We start from the raw sequence: 24,038 nt of genomic DNA, 5'->3' as shown, positions 1-24,038 counted from the left end.
AGCCAATTGGTCAGCGCGGGCATTCGTTCCCGGAACGGACTCGCCGAGCGAATCTCCGTATCTGGCCGTCCTGGAGGCAGTCGCTGTAGCTGCTGGCGCTTGAGGCTGCTGCGGCTAAAGCTGCTGCGGCTGATGTTGCTGCTGCTGATGCTGCTGCGGCCAGTGCTGCTGAGGCCAATGCTGTTGCTGCTAATGCTGCGGCGGCTGGTGGACGACGACCAGGTTAGGTCCGCCTGGTAAGTGTTCACTTCCCAAATCTTTTAAATTTCCGGGGCCCTTTAGTTAGGGTCCCCGGCGGCTTCAATATAAAAAAAACACTGTAATTTACAAGTTCCGTACTAATAAATAACCACTCACTTTGAGTTATTCAAACACTAATCACGAACTTAAATTTTGGGTTGTTTTTCCGACCGTTCTCCTACTACTTCTTGCAGCAACTAAAGCAAAACCCTGACCTACACCAAAGTCGCTCGCCATTTTCCCTCCCGCTCTCTCAAGATGGGTCAGCGAACGTATTCAAGGCCATTTAACCCAGTTAACGAGCGAACCGTGCTAAATTTAAATAGCTAGATCCTCTCCCGCTATCAATAGTCGGTGTCACCACCAAATCTTATCGATAGCGGAACCTGCTGACGTATCGGTTTGTTTCAGTATTTTCCAGACGGCTTCAACTGAAAATGCAACACGAGGCATTTGCCAGATTGCTGTTGTGATGGTGTTGTTTAACAGGTTCTCTAAGGAAACCACTACAATTTCTTAGGAAGAGCCAAAGTCCTTATATACATATGTGGGAGTTATTTCCTGCCAGAGATCCAGCAGTAATGCATTCTAGACCTGCGACCAGGATTCGCTGCACTTGCTCTTGTTTTCAGTAATTTTTACGCAAAATAGATTTTATATTCAAAAGAATTTCAAAATTCCGCCATCAGCCAAGACAGCAGCATCAGTAGCAGTGGCGTCAGCAGCATTGACATCAGGAGGAGCAGTTAGTGACGACCACGACCTGCGGCAGCCCAAGGATCAGCAGCCACATACGGTTGCAAGCGGATCGCGCTTGCCAAAGGCTGCACTACAGCCGGAGCATATGGTTCCCTGCGGTCTCTTGATGGTTTTTGAAGTAGCAGTTTCTTCCGTACTTTTGCCGCATCGACCAAAAGCACGTTTTCCATCCTGAAATAAATATTTTGTAAACTTTTAAGTTGGTGCAGTCATCCCGGACATATTTTGTTAATACTCACCGTTCTATTCAATGTAAAACAAATCTGGATTTTTAATCCAAAATTCAACATTTGCCGCGTGTTGTCCTGTAATTCTTAAATTGGGTCGCGAAATTTATCAAAGAATGGAATTTGTTTAGTCATACATAGCACGTCTGTTCTCATCCTTGGTGGGTGCGCTGTGGCAATAACACCAAAGCCAACAATTTCGTCCAGTTTTCGATTTTATATGTGCAAATATTTCTCGTCCTTGATTTTTGATAGAGATGGGAGTTGGGACCTATCGATTGTTCGGACTGCTGGTCATTAGAGCTGCGAACAAATCGATTCTCTGTGCTTCGATTCTTTTTGATATTTTAATGAAAAAAAATCGATTAAATCAAAAAAAAATTAAGATCAAATATATAGCATTTTAACAAGAAAGTTGAGATTCAATTAATAATCAAAATATAAATAAAGAAAATAACTAAATTTGTAAGACTCTAATGATTTTTCCTGGCCAAAATTAGTCTGTCAACTATTTTCGGCTTTTCATAACGTAAAATAAAAATCAAAAATACATTTTAAAGGCTCTGATGTTTTTACTAGCAAAGAGAAAATAAAAATCTCAGATCAAAGCAAAAACTATCGATAAGACTGGCACCGGGACAAATCGATACAATAACGTTGATTAACGTTGCTTTTCCCGACCATCCCTAGCGTTGTTATTACGCTTTTCCATTACGATTATTGTACACTTTCTGTTAAGGGGTGGCAAATTGAAATTTGCAAGGACTGTAATTAATTGGTGGCTAAGTACACTTACATAATTTAAAATTTAACATTTTAAAATTTTGATTTTAGGTTGATGTTTTATACCGACTGGAGATTTAGCAGGGTGGCCTGTGTCTTTACGCACTCCGTACCACACGTACACGTCAGAAAGCGAACACGCCAAAGAGAACTTGCTGCTTCATCTCTATGGTGGAGTTGGCTAAGTCGTAACGACAAGAAATGGCCAGTCGGTCCCAAATAAATAGCCCAATCTCACAGACCACATCCAAGCGAAACGGTTGTGACTTTTTAATAATAGCATGCAGCGTGGGGGAGCGTTATGGCCCAGTCCCACAGAGCATCATCCACCATCTCCTTCAAAGATGGTCCGTAAGGTTTTGCAATACTAAAAATTTCCCGGTTTTTCCTTGACGGTGGAATGTACGTTCCTAACCGCACGTTAGAGCTGGAAATAAACCAATGGTTGGCGTATTCGACTTTTTCGATATTTTTAAAGCCTAGTACTTAGATCGACAAAAACCGTTCGCCTGTAAGAGTTTTCCAATCTCAATTTGAACGCATTAAAAGCGGGTCTAGCCCAAGGAACTGGTTTTATACTGATGTATCCAAAACCTCAACCTTCTTCTACATTCGCCGTTGTCAACAACGAAAACGGTATTATCGCAGGAGGCACCCTAACCGACTTTAGCTCTATGTTTACCATTGAGGATTCCGCAACCTTGCAAAGCCTGTCAGAACGCCGCCAACGCCAAAGGGAAATACTCAACATGCAACGACAATCTCTTCACTATATCTGCTCTGGAAAAGCACGGACATCCCGATCCTACAATTTGCAGGAGAACAATGCTTGTTGTCCAACGTAACAACTCCAACTCGCAACATGAGCACGCCACCAACCTTCCATTTCACACCTTCCATTTCACGCCAAGCGAAAGCAGCTCGCAGGGTGGGAAAACTATGTTCACAAATACAAAACAATGAACGCAGCTCAAAAAAAACCACATGTCCAGCCTCAGCAGACTTGAATGCAGACTTTTATACGCCCACCAAACCTGTTACAAGGATCTGCTCGCCCCTCTTGCCGCTTCTGCAGAGCACCTGCTGGACTTCTGTCAGACTTTAGGCCTATCCGTAATTCAATTTTTGGCCCCCGCACACTCCCTTCCTCTCTCCTCATATCCCCTTCCTTGACATACTTAAAGATAATTCACCAATTTATCAAAAGTGCTCACATTCAGATTTAATAACTAAACATCTTACTATAAGCCAGGCCGAAGCAACCATATATTAACTTAAGTATTATATACTTGAATTCAATTATTAAATTAATAAAATAAAGAAAGTTATGACTTGGTTTTCATCTACGTATAAGAAAACATATACATTTTTTAAAATGTTCCCTTTTTTTCAAAATATATAAAGTGAATTTTTAAAACCAATATCTTTCAAAGCGTTTTCAAACACTTTAAATCAACACCTAGCCGCCTGCTTAAGACCATAAATTGTTTTATTCAATTTACAAAATTGACAGCTATTACAAAACAGTCCTTGAGGAATATATTTCCTCTTTTAAATCCCTATTTAAAAACCAGTCTTTCCATCCATGTAAGTACTCCTATGTAAATCCACGTGCTTCAAGTATGTTTTGTTAATTTCATGAGAATTAAGCTTATCTTCAATAGCCACTCTCCCTTGTTCTTTATCACTTCTATTATATTGGAGCACTACCTGTTAAAGTTTGCCCATGCAAATACAATTTGTAATCGTATCATATATGTTTATTTGGTCTTTTTTTATAATCTGTTGCTCTTTCTAATATTAGAGAGTCACTTGGTTCACCTTCAGATATAACACAAGATATCTCTGGATCGGCATTTTCCACTTTATTTTCCTATTCACTAGACCTTTTGACTCTCAATAAGACCACAGGATTAAAATGCAGGTTCAATATTTTCTACAAGATTGTAAAAATCCATGTTGATTCAACGTCCACAGCTCTAGGCACTTCCCTTTTTGATTCATCAAACACTACATCTCTTGCAATAAAAAATGTGTTATTCTTTACATCCCATACTTTATATCCATTTGTTCATACCCGACAGGTATACCTTTTTAGGATTTGTCATCAAACATTATTTTTATTTTTTACCTTTTCCCCTATAGATCAGTTAGATATATAATTATCCATTCATATACACCATTTTGTTGTGGAGTATGTGGATCCGTCAAGTAGTAAGTAATGCCTTTTTGAACACAGAACTCTTTCATTTAAATCGATAGATGCTCCCTACCATTATCAATACAAAGGATAAACATATTTAAATTAAACAAAGCATGCGTTTTAGCTAAATAGTCTTAAAACACACTGAAAACTTCTGATTATCACTCAACAGGTATGTTACACAATAAAGCGGATACTCAGCAATAAAAACTACATAATATTTCTTATGATCAACAGTTGATGGGATAATTGGACCATACACATCAGAATTGATTAAAACTTAATCTCACCTGCTTCCCCTTTACACAAGCTTCACATAATTTATTTTCTTGTTATATGTTATTCAGCAAAGCTGTATCGTCAAACATTTTTTTTGTTTTAATTTACAAGAACTTTTCCTTACTTATATCTCATGCCAAAAATTATAATTATTATTTTTGGTTGCATTTGCAATACAAGCTAGGTTATTAGAAAAGAAATTAACCAATGGAACATTTCCAAATATATTTCCATTCATTACAATTATTTTACCTTTTCTAACGTTTACACCTTATGGGTGAAATACAATTGTAATGTCTCCTGCATTTTTTTTTATGGCAATTAGTTATTTTTGTAGTTTTTTTTAACTGAGATTAAGTTTTCAGGGATATCAGGACAGTGTAAGACATCTCTAAGCTCAATTTTCTCATTTGAATTTTTGTATAGCCACACTTCCTTTCTTAACTAAATAAATGAATTCATCGTTCTTGGCAACAGAAATTTTATTATTTTCATCCAATTCAGTGATAGTTGTAAACAAATTCTCATTATTGGCCAAATGGTCTAATGCGCCAGAATCCAATAAGAACCCAATGATAGTTTGGCTGTTTGCGCGTCTCCTCATAAATGCGATCCCATTATGATTTTCTTGACTTTGTGTGGATGTCATTTGCGCCTGTTTGCCATTTCCATGTTTCTCCTTTCCTCTTTTTAGAGCAAAGAAATCTTTTAAAAGTAATTAGTCTTGCCGCAACGTAAGCATTTTTTGTGGAATTTTGAGCCTCTATTTGTTGCAAATTTGCTATTTTTCTTATAAGGTAATTGGGGTTTCTATCCTTTCTTATAGCCTCCATAACCTATATTTATTTATTTATTATTTATTTTAATTTTTTCAACATAGTAATAATTTAATAGTTTAAAATTACGCTTTTAGTTTAAATGTTTTCAAGAATATTTAATTTATGCAATAGCTGCAAGGGTATATGAACTTCAGCTTGCCTTCCGCCTGTCCGTCCGTTTCTACATTTAAAGCTATCTGCATGAAACTTTCCCAAATGTTGTCTTTATATTGCAGGTAGTACATAGGTGAGACCGGATCGGACGACTATAGCATATAACTCCCTTTGGAACAATCATAAAAATAAATGAATAATTGAGCTGTAAATCATAGCTTTATTGTTTTTAAACATATACGCAAGTAAATGACCATTTTAATGTTTTCAAAAATATTTAATTTTTGCAATAGCTGCAATGGTATATACACTTCGGCTTTCTGAAGTTTGCTTCCTTTCTTGTTTTAATTTAAAACTACATTTTTCCATACTTAAAAATGAAAATGAAAGCGGAACACACTTTGATTTAAGCACAACAACCCTCGGGACTAAATCAATATTTAAATTAGTTAAAATATTGGGATTTACCATTTTTTTCTCTGGGTGTATGTTATGATTTTTTTTTTTTTAAAGATTGACCCGACTGATGATTCTGATTAAGAATATTTACATATGTTTCATGGGTTTTCCCTCTTAAGGAATTGCAATAACATAATTAAATGTTCCGCTCTTATGCAAGATAGTAAAAACAAGCATTTTAACCGACAAATTTAGTTGCTAAAACGTACATTTCAGGAACAAAACAAATGGGTCTTGAATAAAAAGAGCAATATGTTATGAGAAATATTTATGTATTATATAAATATACATAGATGTTTGATAGAACCAAAGTAAAAAGCAAAAAAAAAGTGTGTGTACCCTGTTTGAGAGCATAATAACTTAAGCGAACACTCATGTTCGTGCATGCCAAGACAAATTCAATTATCATACCTCTGTGTTGTTGGTAAAGTTAATTAAATTAAAAGCAACATTCAACAGTTCAAATATTTCAAATAGCTCTACGTACTCGTGTAAACACGGGGTACATTTTACAAGCTTTTAATGCAGAAGAGCGCAAGCGCATTCTTTCGGAAACGCCCCTTGGCGTGGGAAAGTTCAATCTTATTGGTTTGTTTTACTTTAATATACATACGTTCTCCGTCTTCTGCGGTGCTTTCTTTGTCTTCGGACCCTCATTGGCTAAATGCGGCACGGAGTATTTTGTTGCAGGACCTCACAGGCCTGGCCTGCATCGGTTTCGGTTTCTCACTCCTACATCCTCTCTAACGACGTCGATGTGAACGTAAATGGTGTTTCATATTCAGTTTCCGTACATATTTCGTGATGCGATATTCTGGTGCTCAGAGAAAAAAGGCCGCAAGTGTTGCACCTGTGAATTTAAATTGAGTGGATATTTCGCAATGTTAAAACAATAATTTATAATCAAGGTCATGATATGAGTAGTGTGATAAAAATATAAAAATACGAAACAAAATAAGGAAACCTAATATCTTAATTACCTTATTTAAGAGCACCTTATTAGAGTGTGAGTGAATTGCATCTTGAAATGAAATCTTAAGGTACAAATAAATTTTAAAATAATTAACTTAGAAATAAAAAAACAAACTCGAAAGGAAGCAAACTTTGAATAGCTGAAGTTATATACCGTTGCAGTTGTTGCCAAATTTAAAGATTCTTTATAAAAACTTTGTTTCGAGTTTTATGCCGATAAATCAGCTAAGTTCTTTTTTATGATTGTTCTAATGGGAACTAAATGATATAGACGCCCGATTTTAATACAACTAAGATAGCTTCAAAACTGAGATACTAGTATGCGGAGAAACGAACGGACGGACGGCGGGCGATCAGACGGAAATGGCTAGATCGACTCTCTTTGTAGTGCTAATCAAAAATATATAACTTTATAATATAAAGTATATACGGGTATGTAAAACGCCATTCTGAGCTTAAACCTAGCTTGCTTGGAGATTGCAAAAAGCCATTTTTTTTTAAAGTCATGGCACTTAAAACTTATTTTGAAAAATGTATTTTCTGACTTGTTCAAAACATGTTAAAGAGTGCCACGACTTTTTTAAAATTGGAAAAAAAATAGTAGTAGATAATAAAAAAACTTAAAAACTTATAATAGACAGAAGACTGTAGATTCCAAGGGAGATTTAAATTGATTCCGTTGAAAATATATTTTTCAAGATAGGCGAAATTGTGTAAATTCAGAGATTAAAGACGTGGATAATAATTCAAGCCATGGACTTTTTTTGCAATGCTGTGGTATATTAAGAGTGTTTCTCAGCAAACGAAATGTAGGAAACTCCAGTTATATAAGCTACACAATTAAACGTGACGTTAAACACAAAATTTTCGTGTTCTTAGATATACTGCGGAACCCTTAGTTGATGAAACGTAAGTTTCCCGGCTTCAGTTTTAAATTAGTGTCTAATTTTGGATTTTTAATTAGCTTTGCAATGCGGACATTTGCCATTAGCAGTCGCAAAAAAACTCCGCTGCCTTGTTGTAGCCTGTATTACAAATTATTAATTGTAAATCCGAAACTATAACTTTTGTTCCCATCATTAAGGGGTTTGTATAATTTAAAAACGGTACTTTAAAAGTATTATTATTTTGATCATTAAGATCTGATTCTTTAACGCACCTGTCATGTTATGTACGATTTCTTTCTTTTCTTTTTATTCTTGCGATTTTTAACATTTTTGTCTAATGCGGAAGGCTCAATGACTGCAGTTGTTTGACGTCATAGATCATATTTCTATGCGATACATTCTTTTTTTTTTTCTTATTATTAACAATAAAATGCTTTAGGTCTTTCCTTATTTACTTGGTCCATCATTTGTATTATTATTTTTTTGGCTTAGGTTAAGAATGTGTAAGACACAAATAGTATTTAACCGAGATAACGAAACATTTGCTTGTCCATATGCAAAAACACTGTCCCAATATCGCCAACACCACAGGTTTTATTAGCCCTTGGCTCTTATAAATGCTTACTTCTAATTCGTGTTGGGTAAACTAGACATTTTGATTTAGCTGAAATTTAGGTTATATACATATACTCAATTTTCCTTTTCGTCAAATTAAACAGAACGTTAACGATATTTCCTTTGTAATGTAGTTTTTTAATAATCCTTATTGCGCTATTTAATAGTCCTGATGCAACGTCTAAATTTGGAAGCTATTTTTGAGCACTTTCCTTTATTTTTAATGATTTCTAAAGAAAGATTAATGTCAATGACCTTCGATTTAATCTTCAGCTGTTAAAATTATTTTTTCTGAGGGAACAAGCTCCAACACTCCCGCATATAACTTTGTACATCGTTCCCTTGTTGGATATTTTGTAGGCAAGTGCATGGGTCAGAACTTCATTTAAAAAAGGCTCCGCATTGGAGTCTTATATTTTGGAACAGCGTGTTGCAAGTCCTCAATTCACAGGAAACAGGCATAGTAGCTGGAATTGAGAGACTGCTACTGAGCGAGGTCTGATCGTGAACTGAGGGAAAATGGAGGATGCTGTGCTTAACGAATATCAATAAAATGAATCCATCTCCGACATCAGTTCAAGATCCGGGTCAGCTCTTGGAGCACAGAACCGGAATCTAATGGAAGTTATCAAGTCCATGCAGACTCCAAGGCCTCTTAACGTTGAAGCGGACGCCTCTGCATAGTGTACAACGGTGGACCGATTTTGGTAGAAAACAGCCTCGAAGTCGGCGAACTTGTGATAGCGTTAAGCAAGGCGTTAGATGTCAGCGCATCATACTGGTGTTTCCAACTGTGTTTTGCAGGCATAACCTGGGCACAGTTCAAAGAGTTGTTCATTCAACAACTACCGCGATTCTACTGATCGTTTTGAATGGAGAGGGATTCGCAGAAGAAGGCAGTCGTATTGTTACATCGCTCATGTCCAAGTGGAAAGCTAAAGAGTTGGAGGAAATCGCCGTGTCAGCAGCATTGGCACCCAAGGCCCAATTCGACAATGGTTTTGTGCGCTGGGAATACACCACCAACGTAACAAGTCGCAATGAGCAACAACAAAAGCTCTTTTAAGAAGCGTAATACGGAAGACGATGCATATTCAACAGGCCCAGAGCGGAAGAAGTCAATGTTTTAAGAGAAATATCACCATTGCGGAGAGATTGGCCACAAAATGGCCGAATGCCGTAGTCGACTGACAAGGGGACAGATCGCATGAGGAAACAATTAGAACGGGAGCAACGAGATGGGACATAACGCGACTTCATTACCCAAGATCCGGACTAGCGGGAACGAGAAGATCTACAACAAGCGTGTGTACATTTGCACTGTAGCTCCGCCAAAGGAAATAATAGATGTATCCGGTGAGTCAGTTCCATTTCTTACATATTCGGACGTTGATGCACGATGATCAGTACAAACAAGTGGCCCTTACGGAGCCCTCTTCGACTAAGGTTTACGCCACCCTACGTAATCGCGAGTGGTGAAAGAAAAGGGATAGTAAAAGAACGGACAGAAATTCAAAATATATACCAAACCAAAAACCTACTAATAATTCTTATTGCGTGTTAAGTAAAATAAGATTAATGCTTTTAAAATTTGTAAAGAGTCAGTAATGGATATAATATGATAGAGTTTATTAAAGTCATGACATAGTACTCTAAATGGTACATGCATATCTTAGTTTGAACTACAATGTTGCAAAATAAGAGGAATATAGTTCCTAGTGATACAATTAGGCACTCAGAAATGTAGGCGACCCAATAGCTCGGTGCTCTTCACATCCCCATGAATAAATTACCAAATAAAAGTAATACCAATACGGTTGGATAAAGATGGTAAACTAGTTAGGAGAAGTCTACTAGAGCAAGATGGTAAGATACGGATACGGTCTATATTGAGAACTCTAAGCTGGTGAGCAGTACTCCAGGATTGGACGAACTAATGAAATAAATACGGTATTTGTGACAAAAGTATCAACGAAATTCTTTGACTTCCATGGACGAATTATTGTCAGAAATTTAAGTTTTGGGTCCAGCAGGACTCCAAGGTCATCAATTTGTCTAGATCTAGTCAGCTTACAATCAGCCAAAGCATACGTGGCATGCTGTGGACTGGCCCGATAGAATGTCATTTTATTGCATTTAGCGCTATTTAAGTTCAATCCATTTCCACAACACCATGTTTGAAATAAAAAAATTATTATTTCCAAATAGGTGGAAGTCAGTAGTTTTTAAGGGTAGGGTAATCAATTTGTGAAGTGGAATCTGCGCAGTAGCTAGGCACACAGCCAGGAACACCGTCATACCCTTAACCCTTTCTAGAAGAAGGAAGCTTTCACTTAGACTCGGACAAAAGGTGGTTCGCATAAGTTGGCAACTCAGATGCTGGCTGGATACAGGAACAATTAATATACATAAAACTAAAAACGGGGTTCGATAATTTTAAACCTAGAAATTCAATGTCATTAATTTCATTAAGAGATAGTAATAAAGACGTGATGTTTGAGTCAACAGCAATCAAGACTCCTCCTCCTCGTCTGAAAGGACAATCAAGCCTATAAACTGTGTACTTACCCGGGAAAACTTCGGTGCTAAATAACTCCGATATTAATCAGGTTAAACAAATAACATGGGATGAAAAGGAAAAACTATCGGAATACAGTTTTGATAGAAAAGAAGGAGGCGGGATGCAAGGGAGCAGAACAGGGAGATGAAGAAGAAGATGGCTTACTAGTCGGGGCTTGGAAAGACTGACTTCCACGGCCTTTTCTATTTTTAGATGGCAGACATAAATTTACTCAAATGCTGACTCGCAAACTTCATCTCATGTTGGAATGCAAGTGACGGCTTACAACTTTAGAAGTGCATATTGCATATTGCATAGTGCATATAAATCGATTCTTCAAAAAGACAATAAGTGATTCCGTCTGGTGCAAACGTAAAAGGGAAAAACAGAGACTTCAAAAATGGGATGGCTTTCGCGGGAACGCTTTTTAACTAATGAAAAACCAATCACAGCAACAGACGCGGATTACTTTGGCCCGTTTTATGTAAAAGCAAACGATACGGAGGTGTTTTTACATGTCTTACTACTCGAGCAATAACACATTCGTTAGACACTGATTCCTGTATACAAGCAGTCCGAAGAATGATGGATCGACGAGGCCCAGTAAATATAATCTGGTCGGATAATGGTACAAACTTTCGAGGTGCAGCAAGAAAGCTACTGGAGGCTCTTGAAGAACTCGACGAAGCTTACATTTAAATACTTTTTGGCAAGAAATAAAATAACAGCTAACGCGCCAAATTTTGGTGGATGTTTGGAGAGGCTTGTCGGATGTTTTAAGAGGACAATTGAAGCAGTTATTTCAGCAAATGCACATCCCATTTATGAAACCCTGCAAACTATATTTTTGGAAGCAGAATACTTAGTAAATAGTCGACCGTACATATTGGAGTCAGATGATGCCGATGACGAAATCGGATTATACCCAAACGATATTTGTATACCCCAAAGTTATGCCCTTTATAGCCCAGGATAATTCTCAAGCGGAGGGTGGGAAAAACGTGCATGGAGAGTATCCCAATTCCTCGTCAGTTCATTCTGGAAGCGCTTCATCAAGGAATATCTTGCAACTCTAATACATCGGTCTAAATGGATTCACGACGTAAACAACATACAAGTCGGCGATATTGTCGTAATGAAAGATAATACCCAACGTAGAGAATGGCCCCTTGGTCGTGTACTGAAGGAGTTCCTTGGAGAAGATGGAGTTGTGGTCGACCTGAAGACAACGAGGAATACATACCGACGTCCAGTAAATCGTCTTTGTAAGATCTGAGTCAATCGCAACGACAGTGAGGACCGTGCTGGAAATAGGAGTCCGCACTAGGGGCTGCTATATGCCATTGCTATATGTTATAATTTTAATTTAAGTTTCTTTATTTTATATTTGTATGAATACCTCTGTTAAATGAATATAAGATTTAATTTAAATGTAGTTTGAACCAAACAGAATACGGTCACTCTAAGAAAAAGGCGAAAAGACCAAGCCGGTCGCAGAAAATATAAGAAATAAAAAAGAAATGTTTATAAAGAATTAAACAGTCCCGAATATAATTAAACAACAACAATTCCACAAAGTCGCAAGTCAGACTCTTTACTTTGCGGCTATATATAGTAGTCTCCTTTGGAAAAACTACCGTCAAATGTCAAGCTTCAACAAAAATACACATGGTTGCCTCGCCATCTTTTTATGTTTTTGCCTTGATTCTAAGAAGTCGTTTAATCTAATACGTTTACCGCCGTGGGCTTTGAGCTCACGCTTTCAGATTGCTAGTCAAGCACTGTACACCCTGGGCGTTGGTGAGAGGCGCGCCCGATGACAAGTTCTGACATAGAGTAAGAACCATAGAGTCAGAACCATAGAGTAAAGAGACACTATTTGCTCTGCCGCTCTCTCGAGTAACTTCCAGTAATGCCACCTAGACTAAAATGGGGAAGATTTCAGTTTCTCACGGTTCGATTCGAACTTGCAGTTTGGCCCCGCGGTGAATATCTGCATATGAATTGCTCGCTCTCATTGTTAAGGGCTGGTGCGAGCAGTGCAGATGAAAATTCACCGCGGGACCGAATTGCAAGTTCGAACCAAAAACTGAAAAGTGTGGTGGGAAATCAAGTTTAGCTTCGAACTAGTTCTCAGCAGAGCTTGGGGCAGAGATTCAGGCAGAGCAAATGGTGCCTCTATATAGTCCTTATTCTATAAAATTTTTCATTTTGAATTTCCATTTGTATCCACTTGATTTAAGAATCATGTTGACAAAGAGGAACAAAATTAAGAGGCATCATTAGGAAGTACGATCTAGCCATGTCCGATTCTTTGGCCCATCGGTTTTCAAACTATTAGTAGAAGTAAGCCGGATCGGACGACTATATCATACAGCTCCCATGGGAACAATCGGGAAAATATATGTCTAGTCTGTCAGTCTGTCAGTCTGTCAGTCTGTCAGTCTGTCCGTCCGTTTCTAAGCAAACTAGTCTCTCAGTTTTAAAGCTATCTGCATGAAACTTTCCCAAAAGTTGTCTTTCTACTGCAGACAGTACATAAGTCGGAACGAGCCGGATTGGACGACTATAGCATATAGCTCCCATTGGAACAATCGGAAAAATAAATTTAAAAAATTATAACTGATGTATTTTAATTATTTTTTAGTTCTTCGACATTTAGTAAAGATTAAATATTTCAGAATTACGGTTTAAATTTCATGAAAATCGGACGACTATAACATAAAGCTTCCATGGGAAAAATAAAAATATTAAAAAAGACAAATTAAAAAAAAAAATGTAACTTTTTTATTTTGTAATTTTGTTGTAAAATTCTTTTTGATTTATTTATAATTTGACAGTTCAGAATTAGGGTTTTAATTTTATTAAAATCGGAGAACGATATCATATAGCTGCCAACTATCGAATAATTGAGCTGCAAATCATCAAAGCATCAATGTTTTTAAACATAAACGCAATTAAATCATAATTTTAATGTTTTCAAGAATATTTAATTTTGGCAATAGCTGCAAGGGTATATGATCTTCGGCTTGCCGAAGTTTGCTTCCTTTCTTGTTTTCAATTGATTTTAATATACTTCGATACAAAGTAATGGTTTATTGTGTCAGAATTACGGTTCTAATTTTATTAAAATCAGACCACCATATTAAATAGCTGTTTGTAAAACATAAATGCATTCAAATCAGAATATTTTTGTTTTAAAAAATTTTAATTTTTGGAATAGTTGCAAGGGTATATAAACTTTGAATTGACGAAGTTTGCATGCTTTCTTGTTAGTTAAACTTTAAAGTCTTGCAAAACGTAGTTTGATAAAACAAATTTAGTACTGAAGTATAGGTAAAATTTTTTTTGTAAAAACCATAGCCACAATTTGACTATATGTGCATGGAAAGTAGAGTTTGAGGATTTGCCAGGTTCTTAATTTAAGGAACCGATTTACCGGCGGATTGTTTAGGTTGGCTTCGTCAGTGATAGCTCTTAAACATAAATTTATAAAAATTGTTATCTGTTTTTATGCGGGTATTCTTTTAAGAGTTATTTTGTGGTGTAAAAACGTTAGTTTTAACTAATTTTTCGAACTTCGTAAAGCTTTAGCGTTTACATTAGGAAACTTAATAAATCCTTTTAATATGTATAAAAAATGTTTAAGAACTTTATAGTTGTAGCAAAAAAAAGCTATTGATGACTCAAATTCGTTAAGCAGAACTAGAGATTTAAAATAAAAAAATACTTACACTTTAAAAAAAATGGTGCGATACAAATAATTTTGAGTGTAACCCGCTAAAGTTGGACTCCCTGATTGAGAAAATCATGGTTTGATCTTTGGAGGATTTCGTCGAATTGTCTAGTGTCTGAAAAACGACAAAATCATAAAGATAGCTTGTGATTTAGTGATTGTTTCCACGGATACGAGGTTTTAGCCTCAAAAGCAAAAATAATTAGACATGGTAAACTCAATTATCCGCGCATTTCATTTCCAAATGTTAATCGTCAAGCAATTTAACCCAATTAAATATGCATGATGTTATACGTGTAAACAAAAGGCCATAACAGAGACGAGCACCAGCAGCGACAAGCTGTGCAATAAAGTTTGCCCGCCCTCAAATAGAACACCTATTATTTGCCTGTTGACAGTAACCACTCAAGCGAATTATTGCCAACTCATCAGTGGGTATTTTAGTCCATTTTTTTATCTACCCCGGTCTCGGCATTTGTATCCGAGTTCGTCAAAAGGCATATGCTCCTGAATTCAACCCCCAGGACTTCCGAAACGTAATCGTTTTCGATTTTAATAGGCCGTCGTGTATGTACAATTGGATGACTGTATGACGAGTGTGCTCTTCGCATTTGAAATATGAAACCTGGACAAGCAACAGAATTGAAAGGTTGAGGCACGCCCTGTGTAAACAAAGCACTCAAATTAATTAGGGATAATTGAATTCCTGTGGCAAATGCGCTTTACTACTTAATTTAAGCAAGTTTCCAGGTTAATATATTTATCACATCTATCCATACAAAAAATCCAAATGAACAATTATTTCCAGAGTTTATAAAATCGATTTTTCGATTTTTAATATTACTTATAAAGAAATAAATTATGGAAAATGTTAACTATATAAGGTATCCTTGTCTATGGTGACTTACGTGTTACAATCAAAATCCTTTCAAAACAAAGTTTGAAAATTGCATTCACAACCAACCCTGCCCATAATGCGTTAACCTCAGGCACTCGTCGCAGCTTACACGTTTTAGACCGAATGTCTATGTATGTACATCTGCCAGATTGCTAACAATCTGGCGTTTTTCTAAATACTAACATAATTTTGTCATTATTTACCTCACTGGTTTGTAATTCGTTCAACCCTCGGCTCCCCTCACAAGTTAAGGAGTCCCGTAATCATTTGTTTCGCTTCCCGTTTGCAATTTAGGCAAGGGCTTCGAGTAACAAAGGCATTAAGCTTAACAATCTGTACTTTATAACTTTTTTGCTAACCTTATTATCTCTAACGAAATGGTCTCTAGGGGCAGTCTCCTTTTCAATTATGCTATTCACACGCATTCTATAATTGAATAAGGGAGTTTTCACGTTAGCGTTAGAACGGGCGAAAGTCTGATTCCAATTTATATGGAATAAATTTGTAGTAAAAGTTAATATTAATATATTTGTCGAACACCACTTTTATATTTTCAGCAATAACGGTATCTAATCTAGAACTTATTGATTTCAAAATATTGTGGTGCGAACTTACAGTCAATGCAATAGTTACCACTTACAGCGGTTAAGCAAATTTTGAAGACAAATGAACAAAATGTCAATCTGACCACTGTCAATTCTTCAAATAATTTATAGTCTTTTTATGTTCATAAAATTAAGAAATTTATATTAAAAATAATAAAAACAAGAAAACAAACAAATTTTTTGCAAGCCGAAGTTTGTATACCCTTGCAGCTATTTCCAAAATTAAATATTCCTTAAAACATCTAAAAAAGCATTGAAGTTATGACGATTTTTAGGTCAATAATTTAATCGTCCCTTGGCAGCTGTATGAAATCGTTTTTCGATTTTAATAAAATTAAAAACATAATTCAGAAATTTTTGGCCTTTACTATGTTGAAAAGAATTTAATAAAATTAAAAAAAATAGAGAAGTTAAATTTTTTTTTTTAATTTTCCGATTGTTTTTATGGGAGTTGTACGCTATAGGTAGCGAAGTTTAATGATTTTTAAATCGTAATTTTGAAATATTAAACCAATAATATATCCCAAAAAACAAAGGAAAAAACAGCAAAGATATAGTTTTTTTCATATATTTTTCGGTTATTCTTTTGGAAACTATATGCTGAACTCGTCCGATCCGGCTCGTTCCGATTTATATACTAAATGCCTCAGGAAGGCAACTTTCGGGAAAGTTTAATGCAGATAAGTTTAAAACTGAGAGACTAGTTTGCGTTGAAACGGACGGGCAGACAGACGGACGGACAGACGGACAATCGGTCGGACGGACAGGCGGACATGGCTAGATCGACTCTCCTAATGCTGATCAAGAATATATATACTTCATGGGGTCGGAGATGTCTCCTTCACAGCGTGGCAAACTTCTGACTGAAATTATAATGCCCTCTGCGAGAGCATTAAAACGGGAAAATGTTGCTTCTTTTTTTTTAATTTTCTTAACAAATTGACATTTGGTTTTAATTTTATACAAAAACGAAAACGACATTATATAGCTGCCATAGAAACAATCGAAAAATTTAACTGAAAATCATTGTGTTTTAAAATTTTTAAATATATACGCATATAGTTCAAATTTTAGATGTTATAAAGAATATTTAATTTTTGCAAAACTGCAAGGGTATATAAACTCCGAGGTGTTCTTCCTTTCTTGTTCCATATTCATAGTTATGTTTCTTCTATAACTTCAATAATACTTAAGAACTTAAATTTGAACATATGTTTACATATTGCCTATGAAAAGCACAAGTACCAGCACATATTATTAAACACGGTACAATGAATGAAAACCAAAGAAGAGCTTTGGAGTAGGACATCTTATAAATATAAAAAATAAAAAGTTGCATATATTAACTTTAAAGAAAATATAAGCAATTAAAAAAGTGCACATATACTTCATTTCCTCAGGTTTGTATTTCGGGTTGAGTTTATACAATTGACTACTGTTAGCTGGTTTATCGAGCTTAAAATCTTGCAAAAATATTTTAATAATAATTAAAATCAAAACAATATTTATGGATAATATTTTCAGAAAATTATTTAAATGGCTTTAGCTGAAAGTGTTCGAATGACTCCTGTGTCCGTGACTCCCTTTAACGGAATGGAAAACAGTCAAACTGCTCAAAGATCAAATCACGTACGTATTTTATATATATGAATATGAAAGTTGGTTTAGTCGAGGTTAAATCCTGCCGCTTTGTCATTTTTTATTTCTATATTTTTAAACACGTGGACTCATAGAACAATTTTCGAAATCGAACCATTATTTAAAAAGTTCATAGGATGAAAGTAAACTTTCTGGCAGATGGCGCCACCAAAATCGCTTAGCTTAGTAAGGGGTAACTAGTATTTGGGAAGTAGTCAAATCACGTTCGTATTTTATAAATATGAATATGAAAATTTGTTTAGGCGAGGTTAAATTCTGCCACCTTGCCAATTTTTATTTTTTTTTTAAATCAGCAAAGTTATGATATTCTATTTATTTTTCCGATTGTTCCTATGGGAGCTATATGCTATAGTCGTCCGATCCGGCTCGTTCCTAATTATGTACTACCTCCAATAGAAAGACAACTTTTGGGAACGTTTCATGCAGATAGCTTTAAAACTGAGAGACTAGTTTGCGGAGAAACGGGCGGACAGACTGACAGACGGACGGACAGTAGAATACATACACTTTATATGGTCGGAAATGTCTGCTTCACAGCGTTGCAAACTTGTGAAAAATTCTAACTGTATATAACCCCTTAAATAAAGTGTCAAAGGTAAAGTTTAAAAAAAGCGTAAGGGGCAAAACAAATTAAAGTTTAACTGTCTACATTTCACTTGTGTATGCTCACAAGTAAATATAAAAACATCGTCGCCTAAAAAAACAAATCCGTGAAGGTTTCCTAATTTTGTACCATGCTCTTCTTAACTATACACACAAACAATCCAAGCACGTAGCAAATGTTTCCCTTGAGGACTGTTTCGATTGACGAATCGTTTGCAACGTGCTTCGATTATTTGGTTGTATTTTTATACCCTTGCAGGGGGTATTATAATTTTAGTCAAAAGTTAGCAACTTGATAATTGGGACTCCAAACGGGAGAGCAATTTAGTTGTGTAAGGATCACAAACCCAAGAGCATGCATGGCCTTGATAACAGTAGATATCATTATAAGGCAGTCGAATATAAATTTTGGATCGGGAAGAACTCCTAAATCGTTGACTGAATATATGCAATGGCATATTATGAAGAGAATGGCTTTTAAACGAAGGCTCGTCCCTATAGACATTACGTTACATTTAAGGCAACTCAGATTTAAGAGGTTACGAGGGCATTTCTGAAAAAATTCAATATCGGACTGTAAACTGAAGCCCGGCTACAAATTATTAAATTATTACTATTAAACATTTATAATAGAGTTTTAATATAAAGGGGCTCTATTCATTCATAAGCTAATGAATAAAATAATTAACAAAGGACCCAAATGACTACCCTGAAACATATTCATATTGGAAACAGCATTTTTAAATAGAACCCTCTGAGTTCTTTCATTCAAAAACCTTGAAATCCAAGTTAATAGATTATTCGGAGACCCGAGCTGATATAATTTTTAGGTAGGTGCCTAGCAGGAGCATTAAATCCTACTTTTGAGAATAGTTCTGGACCGTCAATGACCCCAGCCACCAAACAAGATACAAAACAAATGGGATTAATTGTTCTGCGATTAGCAAGGTTGGGAAGGTGCACACGGTGTCACTGATAAGAGGGAAAAAAGTCAGAGAGCAAGTTTCAAAAAGATTTTCTGTAGCCTTTCTATTCTGTTTTTATTTATATTGGCGGAGGGATTCCAAGCAAAAACCGCATCCATGCAATTCTATAAGTTTGTAGTTGCATTCGGAGATCAAGTAGTTTAGCATATGAAAGTCACATCTACGAAAGCATCATAAGAAACTAAATCTAAAAAGGTACATATATGCAAATTTATTTCGACATGCTATGTAAATTTTGAATTATTTCCTAGATTTTCATCTTCTAACTATTTTATTTCCTGAAGTAATGAAAATTTCACATTTTAGGTAGGCTCAGTTTCGCTTTACGGAGTACCAATTGTCTCCTTATACATCGAAGGCCAAGAGCGCCTCTGCTTGGCGCAGATCTCCAATACTTTGCTGAAGCAATTCAGCTATAACGAAATACACAACAGGAGGGTTGCGCTCGGCATCACTTGTGTACAATGTACCCCCGTGCAATTGGAGATACTAAGAAGAGCTGGTGCTATGCCCGTGAGTTCACGTCGATGTGGAATGATAACTCGAAGGGAAGCGGAGCGACTGTGTAAGAGTTTTCTCGGCGACAACACACCTCCGCGATTACCCGACGACTTTGCATTTAACGTCCAGCACAAATGTGCTTGGGGCTGCCGTGGATCATTCCTACCTTCCCGCTACAACTCATCGAGGGCTAAATGCATTAAATGTTCATATTGCGGAATGTTTTTCTCGCCCAATAAGTTCATTTTCCATTCACATCGCATAACAACTAACGACAGGTATGTCCAGCCCGATGCGGCGAACTTTAATTCCTGGCGTCGGCACATGACACTCAGTGGCAATACGTACGACGAGAAAATTATCCACGCATGGGAAGATGTCAAGGCAATGTTCAATGGCGGCACAAGAAAGCGACTTGTTGGCAGCAGCACAAATAATCGAAACCAAGGTTCCCCAACGTCATCAACGGCTGCTAGTGCGGGAGTCAGCGGTAGTGCCTGCAGCTCCCCAACAAACTTTGAAAGAGACGCCAAGGAGGGCGACGGGAAGACTTCCCCGCTGCCACAGCGACCACTAGATAGCCAATACAACTACAGTACTGTAGCTGCAGCCGCCGCTGTGGTTGGAGTCACGGCGGTAGCAGCTGCAACCGTGGGTGTACCCTTTAACCTGCACGGCTCCACCGTGTTGTCACCTTTGCACTCGCTTCGCAATGAACGGGATCTTTCCATAATGCCAATTTCACGAAACTTTGTAGTGGACTACATGTGGCAGCAGAAGGATCAGCATTATCAACAACAGTTTTCAAAAAAACTCAGTAGCGGAGACGCCAGCGAACCGAGTCTTGATTGCGAGTCCTGCCCAAGGGGATGGGTAAGACCCGACACAAGTGTTCCATTGGCTACTGGAAATTCAGTCCGACTTTTGGATAACCAATCCTTTAATATAAAGAGCGAGTCGCACTCATCTATCTGTGGCATCATTAAAAACCGAAAGATCTCAGGAGTGGCGAACAGCGGGCTAAGCCTCTCCGATTACAACATCCCTTCAATTCTTAACTGCTCTGCGTTTAAGCCAGTCGTCGCTTCGACAGCGATTGTGTCAACGTCCTTATACACAAGGTCCAGTGATTCGAAAAGAACCAGTTACACCACCCCACAATCTACGAGAACCACAACCGTTCTTACCCACAACACTATTTCAGGCTCTTCCCAACAGATAGTAGATCACGAGTCCTTTTCGCCTATTATGGAGAAAATACAGTCTAACAATGAAAGTAAGTAAACTAGTTACTAACCCCAATATAAATAACAACATATAACCCATTTTCAGAAAAGTCAATATCATCTGTCTTGGCAAACAGTGTGTCCAGGAATTTCGATGATAACGACGATGATGACGAAGTAGTGGATATCGAGACAACAGAAGATGAGGGTAAATTCATGATTCAACAGGCTGACGCCCCTCATTCACCAGCCGACTTTGTGTCTGAAAGCGAAAGTACCAGTCATTCACAGTCTACAAGTACAAACATTGATGTAGAAGCAGACGTCGAAGTAGATGTCATTTCAACAGACGCTGAAGATCAACTAGAGTTAAATGCCAGTCGATGCTCAATTGAAAATACAAGTCATTCTCTCTCAATTTTTCAAACTGAAAAAATTAAAATCTCAGCTTCGCCTCAAAATTTAAAGCCGATGCTATGCGATAATGAAATACAAATTTCGGAGGTAAGAAGACTACTTTTCAAAGAAAATAACCGACTAATAGTTTGTTTTTGAGGAAAGAAACATTTGTTATAGTTTGATATTTAGCACATCTATTATATTTGTTATTTCGAATACATACTGGCAAGGGGTTGTATGTATAATTTGGCGGCAAAAATGCAGAGGGTATTATAATTTCAGTCACATGTTTGAAACGCAGTGAAGAAGACATTTCCTACCCTATAAAGTATTTATATGCTGGTCACCATCACTAGAAGAGTCGATCTAGCCATGTCCGTCTGTCCATCTGTTTCTACCCAAACTAGTCTCTCAGTCTTAAAGCTATCTGCATGAAACTTTCCCAAAAGCGGAAAGGGGATCGGACGACTATAGCAAGTAGTTCCCATAGGAACAATCGGAAAAAAATTAAAATAATGTATAGCTTTGCTGTTTATTAATTTTTTTAGTTCTTCGACATATAGTAGTTTAAATATTTTTTAATCGGGCGACTATAACATAAAGCTCCCATGGGAACAAAAAAAATATTAAAAAATAATATTTTTAATCTTACTTTTCTTTTTTGTAATATGTTTAAAAATTCTTTTTGACTTATTAATAATCTGACAGTCCAGAATTACGCTTTTATAGCCATAGGAACTATCGAATAATTGAGCTGCAAATCATTATATCTTCAAGTAAATCAAAATTATGATTGTTTTCAAGAAGATTAAATTTTTGCCAAGGGCTTCCCGAAGTTTGCTTCCTTTCATGTTTTCTAATTTATTTGAATATACTTCGATACGCATTAATGGTTTATTGTTTCAGAATTGCGGTTTTAATTTTATTAAAATCGGAAAACGATATCATAAAGCTGTTCTAAAAACATAAAATCATCAAAATCGGAATCGGAATAAAAATATAATTAGTACTGAAGTTTAGTTAGTTTTTTTTAATTATGGTACTAATGTTGGGGTACCTTTACTGTATTTAAATAAAAATTTCTGATATCAAACAAAAATACCTCTTTACGAGGTAAAAAAGTCGTGGCTTTAATTACGCGTCCAATTACACCTCGGTCATCTCAAAAGATATTCACCAAATAAGATTTGTAAAGCATTTTTGAAATTACGTTTGACGTTTGTTTGCACGGTGAAATATTTTGAATTAGGGTCTCAAAACCCGTTTTAATGTATTAAACAGCTCGCCCTGAAGAACGTTAGTTCTACCACTTTTTGGAAAACTCGCTTATTTAGCGAGAAAACGGCCACAACTTCCAAACAACTAAAGCTACGGGTACGTACTCCATATAGTTGAAAAGGTATTTTTAAGGGCTTTCTTGGCATAACTTTTTCAAGATTAAATAACTATGAAATTATAGCCAAAAATAGGTTTTTTATTCACATTTTGTCGATATTTTTGAAAAGGATTTCTTTTTGTTCTTGTTATTACGGAACTTTTGATGTTTAACACATTTTTCTCTTAAAGTCGCGTTTGGGCGTTCAATCTACTTCGCTTCACTTCTACGACAGTCATATTGATTTGACTCCGTTTCATGGTATTGGGGTACTGTAACCTTTGACGCACAAAATTTCTGATATTAAATTTTGCGACTAAAATCTATTAAGCAATCAACTTAATTAACGCACATTTTAAAATTTTTTTATTCGGCACGCTGCAACAAAAATATGCCTGTGTATATAATAAAACTTTGTTGGAGCGCAACGAATAAAAAAATTTTGAAATGTTTATTTATTAAGTTGAATGCTAAATAAATTTTCACGTTTTTGTTTGTCTATAAACCTGAAACGGAAGGACGCAAATGTCACCGTCGCAGAGCTGTAAACTTTTGACTGAAATTATATTATAGTACCTTCTGCAAGAGTATAAAGTTGTGGTTTGTTATGATCTGTCTCTTTGCCCGAAAAAAATAATTAAATATTAATGCAATTTAAAAACTAAATGTTCATGTTCTGTAAATATTTTTCGTTTCAGGAAGCCAAAGGCTTTAATGGTCATCTAAAAATCATAACTCGTCGAAAAAACGATAGAATGCAACAGGAGCGAAGTCTTTTAAAAAAGACGGTATCCAAGTTTGCTGGCGAGAAATCCCTTTCCAAGGGTTTATCCGCCAAAGAAGTATCATCCAGCTTGCAAATACAGCAGCGTGTTGCCTTTCCAGTATTTCTTAAATCACACCTGCATTCTTTCCGGCCGCAACAATCTCGACAGACGACTTTCAGCCCTAACACGCTTTCAGAGTCTAATAAATGGAGTTATCCTGTCGGCAGTATTGGACCCCTATGTTGTTACGAAACTTTGGCAAATGAAAATAGTGTAGACCTTAAGTAACTTTTTGCAAATACAGAAATACACTCAAAAGAATAAGAATCTTAGTTTACTACGGGCGTCATTGCAAAAAAAGTATTGA

General features: G+C 36.4%; 1 protein-coding gene and 3 long non-coding RNA genes across 6 annotated transcripts; 3 read left to right on the top strand and 1 right to left on the bottom strand.

Moving 5' to 3' along the window:
* The first annotated feature begins 740 nt into the window (after nucleotides 1-740).
* Nucleotides 741-1,195, top strand: LOC121467295. Its single transcript, XR_005977430.1, has 2 exons — nucleotides 741-871; nucleotides 930-1,195. It is a non-coding gene; the product is annotated as an uncharacterized LOC121467295 (long non-coding RNA).
* LOC121467294 lies at nucleotides 1,060-2,135 on the bottom strand. Of its 2 annotated transcripts, none has more exons than XR_005977428.1 (3): nucleotides 2,023-2,133; nucleotides 1,239-1,561; nucleotides 1,060-1,170 (listed from the first exon to the last, which is right to left on the bottom strand). It is a non-coding gene; the product is annotated as an uncharacterized LOC121467294 (long non-coding RNA). The 2 variants fall into 2 exon arrangements; XR_005977429.1 differs by having other exon boundaries at nucleotides 1,109-1,191; nucleotides 2,023-2,135.
* Nucleotides 1,887-3,337, top strand: LOC108145328. The gene is made up of 2 exons (XR_001774408.2): nucleotides 1,887-2,004; nucleotides 2,061-3,337. It is a non-coding gene; the product is annotated as an uncharacterized LOC108145328 (long non-coding RNA).
* A 3,388-nt stretch (nucleotides 3,338-6,725) lies between these two features.
* On the top strand, nucleotides 6,726-23,974 carry LOC108145336. 2 transcript variants are annotated; one of them, XM_017270724.1, is made up of 5 exons: nucleotides 6,726-6,888; nucleotides 17,680-17,784; nucleotides 19,710-21,180; nucleotides 21,237-21,634; nucleotides 23,603-23,974. In XM_017270724.1, exons 2-5 carry the CDS (start codon nucleotides 17,692-17,694, stop codon nucleotides 23,957-23,959), a joined length of 2,319 nt encoding a protein of 772 aa, XP_017126213.1. In that variant the 5' UTR covers nucleotides 6,726-6,888; nucleotides 17,680-17,691; the 3' UTR covers nucleotides 23,960-23,974. The 2 variants fall into 2 exon arrangements, with proteins under 2 accessions (XP_017126213.1, XP_017126212.1); XM_017270723.1 differs by having other exon boundaries at nucleotides 6,726-6,922.
* The last annotated feature ends 64 nt before the right edge of the window (nucleotides 23,975-24,038 follow it).

The sequence above is a fragment of the Drosophila elegans genome, unplaced genomic scaffold (assembly GCF_018152505.1).
Source record: "Drosophila elegans isolate 14027-0461.03 unplaced genomic scaffold, ASM1815250v1 contig_349, whole genome shotgun sequence".
Lineage (NCBI taxonomy): Eukaryota > Metazoa > Arthropoda > Insecta > Diptera > Drosophilidae > Drosophila > Drosophila elegans.
This window is presented reverse-complemented; position numbering and strand designations above follow the sequence as displayed.